Genomic DNA, 16980 nt, shown 5'->3' on the forward strand with positions numbered 1-16980 from the left:
TCAAAAGTCTTACTGCGAGGTGTCTGATGACTGGGTGGCGGTTATTGCCAATGAAACGATAAAGCCATCTCCATTCACCGTGTTCAAGTGTGACTAATCCATTTTTTTAAGTTGGACTTCATTTTTCCAAACTTTGAACTTTAAGCAGAAGTGTCCATTTCCTTCACTTGACCAGTCAGGGAGCTTAAAGTAAATGTTAAAAATCCAAAAATGGTAAGTTTTCGAGATACTTTCAATGGATCTTTTGTAAGTGTTCCTCTCGTTAATCAAAATAAAAGTAATACTTTATCGCGAAGATCTAAGAAGAAGGATTCCCTGACTGTTGAAATGGAAAAACACCTGGACATTCGACCAAAACCTTTGTACAGTGGAATAATACCTGTACCCAAACCTAAATACGAGGATTTGCAAGTTTTGAAACAGTTTCTACCTAGGGAATCTCAAGTATCCTACGAGAATTTACCAACAACTGACCTTAACATTGAAAGCAATGATGATCCTGATGAAGTTTTTGGGTAAATTGAGTGACTATTTTTTGTAGGCTAAATAACTACCATAATTGATTTAACACGATCAACCAACTTATATTGAATAATTTTTGCAGAGAATCCGCGTCTACAAGTTTCCAAACAAACAAAACAACAAAAGAATACAAGAAAACACCCATTAAAACCACGTTTGGAGCAAATTACCAAGACTTTTTACATTCATATTTATTAAGCTGTTTACATACTTAACATTCTGTTATCTATAAGAGGTTTAATATATACTGACTCCCATCATTCTTGTATCTTATTTTGTGACTCTCATCGTTTTTCCCAATTATGGTATGTATTAAAGTTTTATTGTACTAAAAATATTACGTGAATACATCTTCTTTGAACTAAGTTACACTATTAAATGGTCAGGTGGAATAGTAGTATTAGTATTATAGTATTTTGTCTTTTCTTTTGCCCATTTTATAAATGGTTACGTTTCAAACTTTCAATTTGAGTTTTCTCTATTTCTACTCAGATTGACTCTCATCGTTTTTCCCTCTGACCCTTCATATGTATGTTACACTTGAAATTTCCGCGGGAGCTATATGTGCTTTCTGTGGTTTTCCGGGTTTGACTCCGCGTTGAATAATTTTGATATATAAACCATTAAATAAAACCATTATTTTGACGACGTTACGGCAAGGTCGCACTTGCCATAGTCAAGTCAGGTTGTAACGTTTCTTTCTGGTGCTTGAAGTAAACAGTTTACTTGCAGAAATGCCAGTGCTAGAACATGCTCAGAATATCGATTAATTAGCCTAATGAGTCACAATCACAGGATATGTTTGCTTCAGGGCATACCTTTACAGATTTGGAAAGGCAGAACATGACAAATGCCTATAACGTGAAATATAAACCTCCTGATAAGTAACGTGGTCGGTATAAGATATCTTCAGGATTCGACGATAAAGCCTCAATATTAATTAAACGGAAGAATTAAAAATTTCAGTAGAAAATACAAAGAGTGGTAGACCAAAAATAAGGTGTGCGAAGCAGCTATGCAAGATTTCAAAATCAGAAAAATAAAGGAGGCATAAGGGATGATTAAATAATAATTATGGCTATAGGCCTAGATGGTCCAGAAAGGGCATTATATCCTATCTATATGTATATTAAACCCACAACAAAGCTACTTCTCCAATAATCAAGTTAATGATAAAATTTACAATGAATGCAGCTGTAGTGGCAAGATGATGATAATAATAATGATAATGATACTTAGACACATTTAAATTTGATAATAATATCCTAATGGTTCTTGTTTATTGATTCGGATTAAAAATTTATCACTTGTAGAAGTAAATAACCAGATTTCCCAAATTGTTTTATCTGAACCAATTCTATCAGTCCAGTTAATTATATGTTTTTTAAACACATTGCTCAACTCATTTAGATTAATTTAAGTTAAACTGTAAAGTTCAGACGCCCAATATTCATAAATAAAAAAGTATCTAAATTATATACTATACAGCAGCTTTTGGATATATCATTATCATATATTTATGACAACTGGCGAGTTTTATTATACAATAAATTATTCTAAACACTGCGTATTATATATAAATCACAATTAATGATATTTATATAACTAACATCATTTTAGTTATTGCCTTAATCTAACTTTATTATGAAAGTAAAATATTTACATTTTGTTGTTTATAAATTTTATCTCGAACATTAAAAATATAATTACACCAAAGAAAAAAAATCTTTCGAACTTGATCTATATGTTGGTTACAGTTGGAAGAGTATAGAGGACATGTAACATGATGATAAGTTACAAAGTTGGCTTCAAAACTTATTTATTAATACACATAAATAGTCTATTCTTGATATGAAGATTTCACAATTTAACTTTTCTTTAATCTTAACATACAGAAAATTGGACTGATTTAAATACCGACAACTCGTGCAAAGAAAAGAACAATGGATGGGAACAAGAAAAACATCACCAACGCAACAACTAGTCCAGTCATCAGAAATTTTACCTCTAAAAATCATACGAACAAGCTGAATTTTGCCGAGAAAATCAATTTTGGGACCCTAAACAAGATGCAAAAAAGTTTGCCACTCCTACCACCGGGCTTCCTTCTAAAACCCCCTCTCCAAGGGGGATGGACGGAAAACATCGATTTACCAAGAATCTGCACGTCGCAGAAAAAACGTTTCAAACAAGAAATGTTGCTGACATAATTTTATACAAAAATGTTGATTAACACTTTTTGTGTATAACGAACCGTTCTCTCAGAAACAACGCTTTAAGGGACCGGAGATTTTTAAATGTCAATTAAGCTTGCGAAATCAGTTTGTTAAATTAAATTTATCAACTAGACTGTAAAAATTCGATATCTTTTGATCAGAGTGACCTATCAACTAAAATCAAAATGCGTTTTAAATGTGAAGAGTGCAGCTTTCGTATGCAATTTTTACATTTTGCCGCAAATAAAGTAGTTTCTATAAAGCTGTTAAATAAAAACATGTTGCGCGATTTTTTCAATTTTTAACAATTCTTACGAAATCTAATCTTCAAAACCTAAACATGAAATTTCACTTTGAGTTTTGACAAGATTTATAGTTGATACCACGTTCTGGTCAGAAAACACAAATTTTAATGTTCAAAATTCAAAATGAACCTGTAACTTTTGAGTTAGAATACGCCAGCGGATTGGGTCCGCCGATAGATGAATATTACAATGAGAGATTGAACTTACTGTTCGGTGTCACTCATTGATCCTTACCAGAAGGTCTGAGGCACTAGAAAACCGGAATATACAGTTGAGTCCATGGTTCTTTACCCGTGCGTCATCATTTAAAGCATACGAAATAAGTTGGAAATTTACTCCACGCAACAGCAAGTGACAGAAAGCGGCTACTGCTCCGATCACGGATTATATTATAAAATTTGACGTTATCATATATTTGACTGAATAAAACCAAAAATAAAAAGTTCCTAATTATAAATATTTTGTTATGTAATAAAGTTGGCAAATAAATAATATTAATAATATATATATGCTTGTCATCATTAAAGCAATGCACATTTGAACATTGTACTTTTTGTACCTCTTGAACATATGACAACGGTTCCAGCGGTCCTCCATTCCTTTTTCTAATTCAAAGTACTCGATTAAATTTAAAACAAGTTCTTGTACTTGTGAAGTAAGAGTTTTCTAGGCATAATCTAAAAAATTCAATAAAATATTTTCGTTTTGTCATTTCTTTCACTTTTGCGGAAACTTAAACAAAACCCTTCCTTAACTTTGTGAATGGCAAAATAAAAGACACTTACCATAAAATTTCAAATAGTTGTGAAAATATAAATATCTTCTAAATGCAAAAACATGACAAAAAAAAGCAAAAAATCCCACAAACTGACAGCCACAAGTAAACAAACCAGAAACGTTACAAATTGTATTTAAAATCTGAAAATCTCCCTAAGCGTCTTTTTTGTACCTATCTCTTTTCAATTACTGAGTCTTAGAGCGTTCAAGAAGTAAAATGTAAGTAAAAGAAGTAAAAAAAGAAGAATTATTCTAAATAGTGGAAGTGTATACCAAACCCATCAAATTTTGGGTAGTATATATTTAAAAAATATACTTTAGTTGTTATAATTTAACATAACTATTTATTATATGGTGCAGATAAATAAATATTGATTGTCGGTAATTCGCAAAGTTCTATTTTATTTACTATTTAGTTTGTTTACTATTAATATTGGCTATGAGTACCTTTGCTTGGTTGTATAGTAATTTCCAGCCACTTTTAGTCTGTCAAAAAGTAACTAACTTCGCAAAAAAATAATTACTAAATTCACTAGACAGTTCGGACTGGGAATAGTGAACCGAGTTTAGCTGGTAAAAAGTATGTGTTTTATCTCACCAGCTTTAATGACGCACGGGTAAAGAACCATGGACTTAACTGTAGATATACTCGGTTCGCTATTCCCAGTCCTAACTGTCTAGTGAATTTAGTAATTATTTTTTTGCGAAGTTAGTTACTTTTTGACAGACGTAAAATTGGCTGGAAATTACTATACAACCAAGCACACGTACTCATAGTCAATATTAATAGTAAACAAACTAAATAGTAAATAAAATAGAACTTTGCGAAATACCGACAAGAAATATTTATTTATCTGCACCATATAATAAATATTTATGTTAAATTATAATAACTAAAATATATTTTTTAAATATATACTACCCAAAATTTGATGTGTTTAGTATACACTTCCACTATTTAGAATAATTCTTCTTTTTTTAAACAAAGTAGTATGCAATAGTAGGATATTTTACCTATTAATACTGAGAAGTAGGAATTGTTGTGTTGTAGGTTTCCGACAATGAATCTGTCAAAATATGCCCGAGCTAAGCGAATGGAGTTTAGATCAAAAATTGTGTAAAATAGTTTAGGTTAAAAATTAAAAATAGACTTTTACATTGGTAATCTTAATATTATGATACATTTTATGTCAGTTAAAATCTTATTTCGCGTCTTTTCTAAATTAGGCTAGGCCATCCCTGTAAGACCGATCAAAAAAACATCTATAAATATTTTATAATATGACTAAAATTCCAATATTATTTACGTATTTACTAGTATACATATTGATATTAAATAGAAACTTAATTTTCTCTGAATCTGAAATATTAAGTCTTCATTTAATATATAGCCATCAATTGGGATTGTCGCGAACTACCACCGGTGGTTGTCACCAAATAAATGTCACAGCCATCACCGCCATTGTTAATTTATAGTGACACTACTATCTCATAGATGGCGCCGACAGCGACAAAGTCTAAATAATTATTCACAATTAAATTTTTTTTGCCGTTTTCTTTATTTACATAATGCATTCTTTAATTTATATTATAATGGATATTTGTCGCAGTACACAGTACCTATTTTTTGAAGATTTAGTCAGAGTATATTCTATATTTACTTTAGTTTAGAGCCTTTCTTATAGCAGTTAATATAATTTGATTTATTTTAATTTCTTGATCCACTTTTGTCGTTACCACAAAAACATACACAACGTATTTAAAATGCTATCAGTTGGAAAATTAAACCCCGCTGAATTTTTTCTTAAGTTAAATTTAAATCATTAAACAACATAAATATTTTGATAATTTACATAATTTTAATTTTGTGTTTAATGGGTGCATACCAAATTAAAATTTCTCTTTAAGTAAAGAGATTGCATCAAAATACTTAGTACTGCCTGAATATCACTAATTATATCAAAATCATTAGTACCTTTATCTCCAAGGTAGAACATTTTAGCCAACCACCTGGTTATTATATTTTTCAATTGCCAATGGTACATCAAATTTTTTTGTATATATATATATATATATATATATATATATATATATATATATATATATATATATATATATATATATATATATATATATATATATATATTATATCTTTTTCTTAATCCTCAAGTAACATTACATATGCACAATGTAACTAATTATTTGTATAAAGGTCAAAAATAGATAGAATGGGTGAAGTATAACTCTATTTCAAGTGCTGAATACATTATATGACTAAATAATTATTTCACATTGTTATAATAGCCTACATCTTTAAACTGACTAAAAACCTCAACGCGTGCTATTTTTTTCAATAGAAGCCACCCCACCACATATATATGAGATAAACTTGCATTGATGAAGTGTATTCATATACAAAAAGTACTTGATCCCCTCTTCAATAAATCACATCGATCGAAGAAATTTTAACTTCTGCGTTCTGTACCCTTACTGCTCATTCTGCTGTCTATCATAACGGTTGCAGACATCATACCCTACAGTAATATCATAATTCATAAAACTATCATAACATCCAGTTGTTTGTTCTATTTGTAAACCCTATTGAGTGTATAGATATAGTTTTTCCAACATGGGGTAGGTTACATACACTTTACCGTTCGAAGCTTTTTGTGTGAATTTAATAATAAGTCTAATGCTTGCTCTAGATACTAAATCTCTTTTACTTGGTAGATGTGCATGATTGGCATTAAAAAGATAATTTGTTTTTTATTGTAATACTGTTTACCTATGTGTTTTTTTTAAATAGCTGTATTAATATTTTCTGCTGTGATGAACATGTAAGGCTAGTATTGTATATGAAATTTGATATGGAGCATTTTTACCTGAGCCCAAGTGGGCTTTGTTGTGTTTTCTAGATATGATTTCATAATTCCAATTATATTTCATTAATATTTTCAAGATGGGGTTTGTATAAACCGGCTTTTCATTGTTATGTAGCTTGGCTCGGATCGATCATGTATACCACACCCTAGTTCCCACTGTTAGACTTCCATATGCTTTTGTTCTAATCATAAATTTCTTTTGTATTAAAGAGAAAGAGAAGAAGTAATTTCCATTTAAATGTCTTTTTTAATATAGCGATATTTTAAAATTTTAAATTTTTTTCCCAAAATTCATATTATATTTAATAATTACTTAATAATTACTATGTAAATTTTAGTTTGCACAACATATACAAAATTATACTTAAAATAATAAGCATTGTGTAATTTTTAGTTGAAAATAAACATAATATTGATATATAGCAATTGAGTTATAGTTGCTTTACTGATTTTTTAAAAATCCGTTATATATAAAAGTACTTAGTGCAGATGATATTAACCTCTTCTGAATGTGAAGGACCTATCCGTTAAAATATAATTTGCTGTATGCATTGTAGATTATAATTCATTTGCCCTTTTTGGTAATATTTTCTACTTGATTGAATTTTGTAGACTAATGGTTATTGAAACCTGATATGAAGCTTTTTTACCTGAGTTATATTCTGGTATTGTGTATATTTTCTATATATAAATCCATAATGCAATTAAGCATTTTGTATTGGTTTCATATTTATGCCAGTTTAAATTACTTGACTCTATTGATTTTTGGCAACCCAAGCCAAAATATCCACCATTTTGTCGAACTATTTTTGTTCGAGAAGGAAGCAAGTTTCAACAGAAATAAGGATCTTATTATCTGAATGCATTTATTTATCATTAATATTATAATATACAAACACGGTAGAGAAAACTTAGGCCCTTAATGAATTTTTTAATATCAAAACATTTTTATTTACAAATATAATTACAAGATTGTGTACCCATATTGGTATAGAGACTCAAATAAATCTATTAAACAATCCTAAGAATGACAATAATTGGATAAAGTATGTCCCAATATTTTGTTTTTTTGCAAAATGCAAATAAATTAATTAGATACACTGTAACTTTAATTTTCAATAACATATTTGTTCTATATTTACTACTTCATATACATACACACAATAATATGTATTTTTCTAATTATTGCATATTTATTTGGTAGATTTTCAAACAGCTGGTTGAACTGGTCTGATATACAATTTATAGTAATACCATAATATCAACATTTATATGTTGGTTAGAAACCTGTAATGAGTGTTTTTGATTGAAATATCTGCGATCTTTGTGTTTGGATGTTTTGCACAATCCTATAGCTTCTCTGTCATGTAAATGTTAACATTTGATCAATATATAGCTATAGATAGATTCTGGTGTGTTTATAATAAGAATAATTCCATTATATGTAGTTTATATTGAAATTTTTTATGGAAATATAAATGAAGTTAATATTTTCATTAGCTTTATCTGGCATTGTTCATTCATAATATTGTAAAGCAGATCCCATGTTTATGAAGAACTATTACAACTTAAAACAAATGTGATATTGACTTTATTGAAGTATATTCAAGTGATATAGGAAGCTTGAAGAATATGCAATCCCTATGTAATAACCATTATAGGTGTGTTTCTCTAGCATTTTTGTATTAAAAAAACTTTTCAAGTTGACTCATATTCAATTACAAATTTATATCAAATTTACAATGCAGACTCTTTCTATTTGGTCAAAAATTTACGGTTAGTTATCAAATGGTAAATTATGTAAATAATATTAAAACAAATTTTATTTAGGTTTAATTAGTTACAATTTTATTACAATATTTTAATTTATCATTTTTTTTTCAGGGCTAACAATGAGGCAACTATTTTCTAATAGTTTCAAAACTTGGACCGCCGTAGCCTATATGAACTGGGGCCTTATCACTGGCCTCTTGTCAACATGAGTGAACGAAGTGAAAGAAGTAAGTTCCTTGGTAAACAGAAACAACGTTTCCATGAAGCCAGCTTTGACCATAAGTCGCCCAGGCCGCCAGTGCCTGGAGAAGAAAGAAGCCATTTTATGTCTGACTGGGACCCCTCCCCCTCACAGATTGACTGGATTAAACACAAGTCTTCCTCACCACCGCCTAGGAAATTCTATAATACTAATGGTAAGCAAGTTATTATTATTTTTGTTATAATGGGAGTTCTCTGTCATTTTTAATTTGTAAAATGATTTAAAATATTATCATTTTAAACTGTAAGTTCTTTTCAATAACATCCACACAGTTAATCATAGCAATACTTGAATTATCCCATAGGAGCTAACTAAAAACCTTGTCTAACTTTGTTTTTAGAGTAAAGTAATATCAGATATTGATTTACAGTTATCACATATTTAATAGCATAATATTGTTCATTTTCTTATTCTGTCAAAGTTTTGAATGACATAATGGCACGTGGGGTTTCTTTATTGGAGGAATGTTCATTCTAATAAATGCAGAAGTAAATATCATGTTAACTTTTAAGATATATATTTTTTTGTAGAATCACCCCCAGCCCCATGCGGATATGAACCTGAAGGCAGTTGCCGCTCCAATTCTCGTTCCTCTTCCAAAAACGGCACTTCCTGCGACAATTCTCCACCACCCGCATGCCTCAAATGGGCCAATTCCTTGCACTCGTTGCTGCAGGATCCCGACGGAGTTAAACTCTTCCATCTGTACCTCGAATCGGAAGGCCAGCACCATGCCGACGCCTTGGACTTCTGGTTCGCCTGCGAAGGGCTTCGGAAACAGACTGCTAGAGAAAAAATACATCAGTTGGTTAAAGTTATTTATAAGTAAGTTTGTTTTTATTCACTCTATATCATTTTTTCACCATTAACAATAATCATAGGTATATGTTAGGTTTGTTCCAACACAAAGAAAAACCGTCACGTAACGGTCACGCTTCTGCGCAACACAGTACGTTCCAACAAAAAGATGATTGGTTGGCTCTTTTTGGACATAGAGATCGCTTGATGTCTCTTAGAGCATAAACGTTCTGTCTAAACGAAGATTTTCCTAGATGTTCTCCTAGATTTCCAAGCGGTCTGCAATTTCAACGAAAGACATTCATTTTTCTATGGTTCATTGTCCACAACAATGCACCAATCAACAGTCTATTGTTTGCAACATCGTCGCAACAGCGGTTTATTGTTCGAGAGTGGTTAGGTTTTTGTGAGCGAAATCTTGGCTAACTATATGAGGGGAAATAAAATTAGCAAAGAGTCTGTTGATATTTCAACAATATTTGTATAAAATTGCGAAACTGCAATATTTATTACAAGCCCTCTGGAGTTCGGCAAATCTGTTATATAAGCTCTCCGTCAACACCTGATGGATCTTTTATTTCGGCCAGATATATCCATATTTGAGACAGCTAGAGAGTCTGCGACCGTGGTTGCTTCTCTCTTCGTTCCCTCTAGATTTCAATTACGACTGGTAAGTGAAATTTGTTTGTAAACACATACTACTGACCCACGGTAACGTTTTGTATATAATAAAATATAAATCTTTATTTTTAATATATTAAATTATTGAAGTTTTAATTTTAAAACTTAAAAAGGTTAGAAATTTACAATATTCAAAGTATTTTTTTTATTAGATGTAAATAAAATTTTATAACTTTAAATTAAAAATAGGTTTGTTCCAACACTACGAAAAACCGCCACGTAACTTTTTATTATACTGTTTTCCTGCCCAAAAACATTTTAAAACATTTTAAAAAATTTTCAAAATATATTCAACCAAAAATTTAATTTTCTTAGGATTTTTTAATAAACTTCTTAGACTATTTTCGAAATTATTTCTTTGAACGATTGTCCTGTTCAAAAAAGTATTCAATGAAAATTTTTACTAAATTTTAAAATTTTCCATTTAGCCGAAACTTTCAAACTTTCATTTCATCCATAATCTTTTAATAACAACAAAAAGCATTCCTGAATTATTTTTGAAATATTTAACAGTAACTTTTAATAAATAGTCTATGAGAAAGTTTTTACGCTGTATAATTAATCTTGTTTTAAAATAACAACTATGTACTAGTAAAAATATTGGTGAAATTATTACAATATATGTAGTCTTAAATTGATTTATACTTAATTGAAAATAAACTGATGACATTAATTAAATTTAAAATAAATTTTATGTATAAATTTACGACATTTACTAAAATATAATCCTCATAACTGATTTTTATATTCATATATGAAAATGAATAAATTATTGGTTTCAAAAATGAAGCCAAATGTTAACTTAGTGTTTGATTACTGCATAGTATATTCAACTAAATACTATTCTTTTCATTATATATATTGAACTCCCTTGATGGTTGTTCGGGATCATCATATGGGAAGTATGCTGATCTGAGAACTATCTCCTTCATAACTCCTTCCTCTATGACCTTTACCTTTACTGTCGGTCAGTCTGTGGAACAGAGATCACAACCAGTCTTGTGTTAAGGTCTTGATTTTGCCTCTTTAGACGGATCCTGGTAATTTCTTCATCAAGGTCTTTCTCGGGGACGCGAGTAAGGACCATGGGGCGTCTGGGCATATTATTTGGATCAATTATATTTATGTTTGCTCCCACCCGCAGGCCCTCAATAGTCTTTACCACTTCAGTCGTCCATTTTTTTGTACACTCGTTAACACAGTTTACCCGCCGGGTCCCTTCGCTAAACGATGTTTTATGGAACTGTTAGAATTAAGAAAAAATTCAAAAATAATTTTATAGACAATCCAAATCTTTGTACTTCAAAAAATGGTTTACAACAAAATCTAAAAACCATACGCGGTATTTTTTGTCTAATATCGCAGCTGATCTAGATAAAGACAGGTATAGATAGATATGCCTATTTTTGTTAGATGGAGAATGTAAGAGATATGCCTATTTTTGTTTACTGTTCGTCTCGCGAAGCGCTTTAAAAGTTTCTTTGAAATTGCCGCTGATTGACAGCTAATTCGCATCAATATTTACTCAATCAATCAGATAAAACGTAGTTATGTGACAGCTACGCGAAATGTACATAGGATTTTTTTATTTCATGAATTTTAATATATCGGGTAGATACCAAAACCCTATATATCCATAGGTCGTCCTCTATTAGCCATCGTAGGACATGACGTGTAGGGGATCTGAACTTTCTTACCCAGTATGTCCTGTGTAGAGTGGAAGCAAAGTCTCTAGGTTGACACGGTACGGGTGGTGACTAGTGTTTTTATTTAAATAAAGCTCAGTGTGTGCTACAAAACATTTAAAATGTAATCTATTTACTGTTCTTTATTTCCATGGTGAACGGGATTTTAGGGTTAATGGGAATTTATCAAATTAACAAATAAATTGTAAGTTCACTTTTCCCGTAGTACCAGATCACAAAATGTCATACACATAACAGAACCAATACAATGACTGTTTATCTGCTAGTTATAAGGCTTTGAATTTAGCATAAAAAAGTTTGTAATAACCAGCCCAACGGACTAAAATCTGCTGTCCTATTGGAAATATATTGTAGTAAGGTAGTGATGGAAATGGGTTGTGATGTTTTCTGGAGATTTCTGAATAATGTCAACATTTACGTATTTGATTGCTCTCTTTTTCAAAGACGTGGTATTGCTTTTAAGTTCTTTGGCTCGTATATTTGTGAAGTTTCCATCCAGATTTAATCAATAAAATACACACACCGACAACACGAAGAACTTAATAAAATTGTTTGTTTTTTGTTTTGTTTTATTTTATAATGATACATTGCTTCTTAACAACTTTTATTCTTCTAGATATGTACAAATTAATCAATAATATCAAAATATTATTTTTCAGAAAATTTTTCGTTAAATCCGCTCTTCCAATTGACGACGAGTTGAGGAAAGAAGTAGGAAAAAATATTAAATCTTCCCAGTGCCTTGAGCCTCCCGTAATGTTGTTCGATAAAGCACAGGCCATTGTTGAAAAGCTTATCGATGAAACGACTTACCCCAACTTCCTTAAAAGTGATATGTACCTGCAATATTTAGAGGTAAGATAATATTTTCTTATTGTTGTTAGAATATACAGTATATTTCACGAATTTTCGGCTATTTTTGATAGCAAATAGCAAAATATTTGAAGCAAAAATACGGTTTTAACTGATAATCTATTTTACACTCGTTTATAGAAATATTCAATTATTAGTGTAAAATAAAAGAAAATTACAAATTCTATTGCTTCTAAATTGTAGTGGTCACATGGTTAGTATTTACTGATAAAATAATAACAATAACACTCAAAATTTTTGTTAATGAGAAAATGAAAATATATTACAGTAGGCGCTAGTTACGAAGATCCAGCGCAGATCCTTATTTTCGTACCGATTCGACCTGAGCACATTGCTTACATATTTATCTACGCTGTCAGTAGCGCAGGGGTAACTATTCGGTGCCGTTAATTATATAAAAAGCGTAATCACGCCACTGTCCACCTCTTCGGGTACAGTCGGCACACGCCACATGCGCGAAGTTGGATCTTCCTATGACCCTATGTGGCTTTTACTATACCTTATAGTACTGGGTTTCCCAATAGGGACGTCCTGTTTTTGAAATGTCATAGCGGCCATTTTGAAAATGGTAGAACTGTCACTTGTTGACGTTTGTATTTAGTATACTCTAACAAATTACCATGGCAAGATATACGCTTGAACAACGTTTGGAAATTATCCTAAAATTTTATGCTAATAATCGTTCTTTTGTGAATACCTATCGTGCATTACGTGAAAGTTATGGACCAAATCATCGTCCTGATATGCGTGTAATTCGTCGAATCTTGGAGAAGTTTGAACGTGAATTTACTCTGCACGATACGAAACCACCAACTAGACGCCGAAATGCAAGAACTCAGGACAATATTGCGGCTGGAAGAGCCAGTGTAGCGGAGAATGCAAATGTGTCCGTAAATCGTCGTTCTTAAGAACTTGGACTTACCAGAATGACAACTTGGCGAATTCTGAGAAAAGATTTATGCCTACACCCTTACAAGATTGTTCTGACTCAAGAACTGAAGCCACTTGAACATCATAAGCGTCGTTTGTTCGCTGACTGGTCTCTAGACAAACTCGAAAATGATGGCGATTTAAAAAAATAATAATAATGGTGGCATCATCGGACCTTATTTTTTCAAACATGGTGTAACAGTCAACGGTGAAAGGTATCGAACGATGATAACGGATCTTTTGTGGCCTCAGTTGGATGAAATGAATTTGGAGGCATGTTTTTTCCAACAGGACGGTGCCACATGTCACACTACTGTCCCAACCATTGATTTATTGAAGGAAAAGTTCCCGGAAACATTGATTTCTCTTGATGTCAGAGATCCCAGGAGAATTCAGCAACTTCAACCAGATACTTGGCCTCCAAGAAAGTGCGATTTAACACCGTTGGATTATTTTTTATGGCGCTATGTTAAGTCATTGGTCTATGTGAACAAACAACAATCTATTGAAGACTTGAAGAGGAACATAGAGCACACCATTCGTGAGATTAATGCGGATATTTTGCATAAAGTGACCGAAAATTGGGTTCATCGGATTCGCTCCTGCAAACGCAGTCGCGGAGGACATGTGAATGATGTGTTATTCGGATGTCATAATTGTTATCTATTATATTTTGCAATAATTTTTTTTTTTGATGTACAGCAATTTTTACTGTTTTCGTTTAAAAAAAAAACATCAGGACATTCTTATTGGGAGACCTCTTATAATGAAGAATTAGATCCATACTCATAATCACTGTCGTCGGTGTCTTAATTTGGATTGTAAATGATGACTGGGTTAATTGCTTCGACGCGATTTTCACACATCCAACATCCTTCTTTTAACTTTTCACATTTCCGCAAACTTTTTATTGGTTGCCTATTTAAAATTTCCTAATGGTATGGGACATTTTCCAAAACTATAACAGATGGTTCATGTAAACTTGGAAGCGGTTTTTCTTTCAACCATGTCACAAATATCTCCATATTCATGTTATTTTGATAATCAGCAGATTTATATTTTGACGAAAACGCAAGATCTGCTCCATCCATAAAACCATGTTTTCTACCCGCATGCAATATATTATGTCAATTTCAAACTTACAACTGTCAGGAAGATCTTTAAACTTGTTCTGTTTTTCAAAACTGACTGCACATTGTGTATTAGTGAGTTTTGTCTCACTAATACACAATGCCACCCACACGTTGATGTACGTTCTGAACTGGTCGCAAATGGCTGCCATTGGCTTTTCAGCAGTATTCATAACCTTGTTAATTAACATAGAACTGTATTTAATGTTGAGCAAAAAGGTAAAACTGCTAGGCAAACAAATATTTCCACGTAAAATGTGCAGTGCACATGAATTATATCAAAAGATTTACTGTAAATAATTTCTTATTAATACCTTTAAAAAAAGATTATAAAAGAATTTTTTTAATTCAATTTAGAAATTATTTGTTTCATATTTTTATTAGTAGAGCAATTTACTTTCGTACTTCTTATGCTGTACAGTAGAGTGCACCATTGGCTGTCAAGTGTCTAGCGATAATCCAAAACAGTCACAAATTCGTGAAATATACTTTTTTGGTTATAAGCATCTCTATTTTATTCTATTTAACATTGTCAAATACTTTAAAGTATTAATTTCCATTACAGAATATTCAAAATCTTAGTAGCAGTAGTAGCGATTTTGGTAACGAATTTTCCAATTTGGCAAATGGACCTGATCCACTACCGACATTACATGAAGATATGGAACTGATTATGAATCCTCCTGTACATTTAAGTCATGTATCGGGTAAGTACCACTGGAAAATAAAAAAATAATAATAAAAAACTCTTGTTAATCTATACCTCGATCAACATTATCCTCGGAACAGGAATAATCCAATAAAATGGATTATTGAATAACACGACAAAATTTTTAGATGGTTCAACACGAAATTTGAATGCCTTAAAGGAATTACATATCTAGAAGTTCATATATCCTCAGACTATCAAGGATTCACAAAAAAGGAAATTCAATCACACACTACACAGATGACCTGCAAAGAGTGGGAAAAAACTTGATACGAACTGCTCAGAACAGAAAAGTGGCTACTTTTGAGAGAAGTCTCAAAATAGTAACAGATTAATAAAGGAAAGAACTTGGTTATAAAGACACTCATATAAGTTATTATTAAATTTTACAAAGTCTTGGTGAAATCGCTTTCCCATCTCTTCGCTGAGTGCACCTACAATTTAAATGAGAAAACAGAAATTGTAATTTCAAGCTCATGCCTAATTTTTGAATTTTTTTTGCACTGTTATGTTGGACTGAAAACCACAATTGTTTGTCTTTTTCAAACCAAATTTGTTGATCAATTCTTCAGCCACGTCAAAAAAAAAGAAAAGCAAATAACATACATGTAATATGAACTTAGCTGTCTTCAATCTCTCCAGGACTGCCATAGAACACACTTTCACTCACAACTTTTTCATTGTAAACTATTAAGTTAACTTTGGTACAAATTCACTATTTCTGGACTTTGACAACCAGGTTTTTCAAAAATACAAAGATGATTCCTTTCCTAGTTCCCTTATTTTTTATCTTTTCGCTTCTCACCTAAAATAATTCCTAGCCAATCCGCTTCTTGAATTTTCTCCTTACTACTTTTTGTAGTAGGGAGATTTTAGGTAGGACAGCAAAAGTCCTAGGACTTTTTAGGTAGGACTTTGGCTGTCCTACCTAAATTGAAAACAGAACCCTCTCTTCATACCTTCTTTTCTTCACTGTATTTTCTCGTTCGGCGTGGTACCTAACTGCTTGTCGCATTTCCCCGACAGCGACTGAGAAGCTTAAGAGTGGTAACTTCATTATATATATATATATATATATATATATATATATATATATATATATATATATATATATATATATATATATTAATATCTCTATAATTCAATTTTAATAATGTTACCTAAAGTTAAAATCAAATTTAACTAATATTATACTGTTGAAAGTGCATCTTATGATCTTTTTGGTTCTCTATAAATTAATGTTTTTTACTTAAGTTTTTTCACATATTTTTTATATACATGTACCATTATCACATGTCTTTTGCTGTGCTAAGTTGAGTTAATTTGTAAACTGTATTCAGTTCCAATTAATTGTCTATACAACATAATATTATAATGTCTATTATCATAAGCTTCTTTACACATTTAATATCTTTG

The 16980-nt window shown here is 31.2% G+C and overlaps 1 protein-coding gene and 1 long non-coding RNA gene across 3 annotated transcripts in view; one reads left to right on the forward strand and one right to left on the reverse strand.

Annotated features, from left to right (window-relative positions):
- Positions 1 to 3919, reverse strand: part of LOC140446897 (uncharacterized) — a 42596-nt gene extending 38677 nt beyond the window's left edge. Inside the window, exons 1-2 of the long non-coding RNA XR_011951531.1 lie at positions 3829 to 3919; positions 3603 to 3720 (exon numbers count right to left, since the gene is read on the reverse strand). This is a non-coding gene — a long non-coding RNA (uncharacterized lncRNA). The remainder of the gene's footprint in view (positions 1 to 3602; positions 3721 to 3828) is intronic.
- The window catches only part of Axn (protein axin), a 133332-nt gene that overhangs the window by 93266 nt on the left and 23086 nt on the right, over positions 1 to 16980 (forward strand). For both annotated transcript variants that reach the window (XM_072537862.1, XM_072537861.1), the window contains exons 3-6: positions 8587 to 8891; positions 9268 to 9562; positions 12582 to 12777; positions 15421 to 15562. In XM_072537862.1, the coding sequence (XP_072393963.1) occupies positions 8681 to 8891; positions 9268 to 9562; positions 12582 to 12777; positions 15421 to 15562 (844 nt within the window). In that variant the 5' untranslated portion in view covers positions 8587 to 8680. The remainder of the gene's footprint in view (positions 1 to 8586; positions 8892 to 9267; positions 9563 to 12581; positions 12778 to 15420; positions 15563 to 16980) is intronic.

This window comes from Diabrotica undecimpunctata, chromosome 7, assembly GCF_040954645.1.
Source record: "Diabrotica undecimpunctata isolate CICGRU chromosome 7, icDiaUnde3, whole genome shotgun sequence".
Taxonomy (NCBI): domain Eukaryota; kingdom Metazoa; phylum Arthropoda; class Insecta; order Coleoptera; family Chrysomelidae; genus Diabrotica; species Diabrotica undecimpunctata.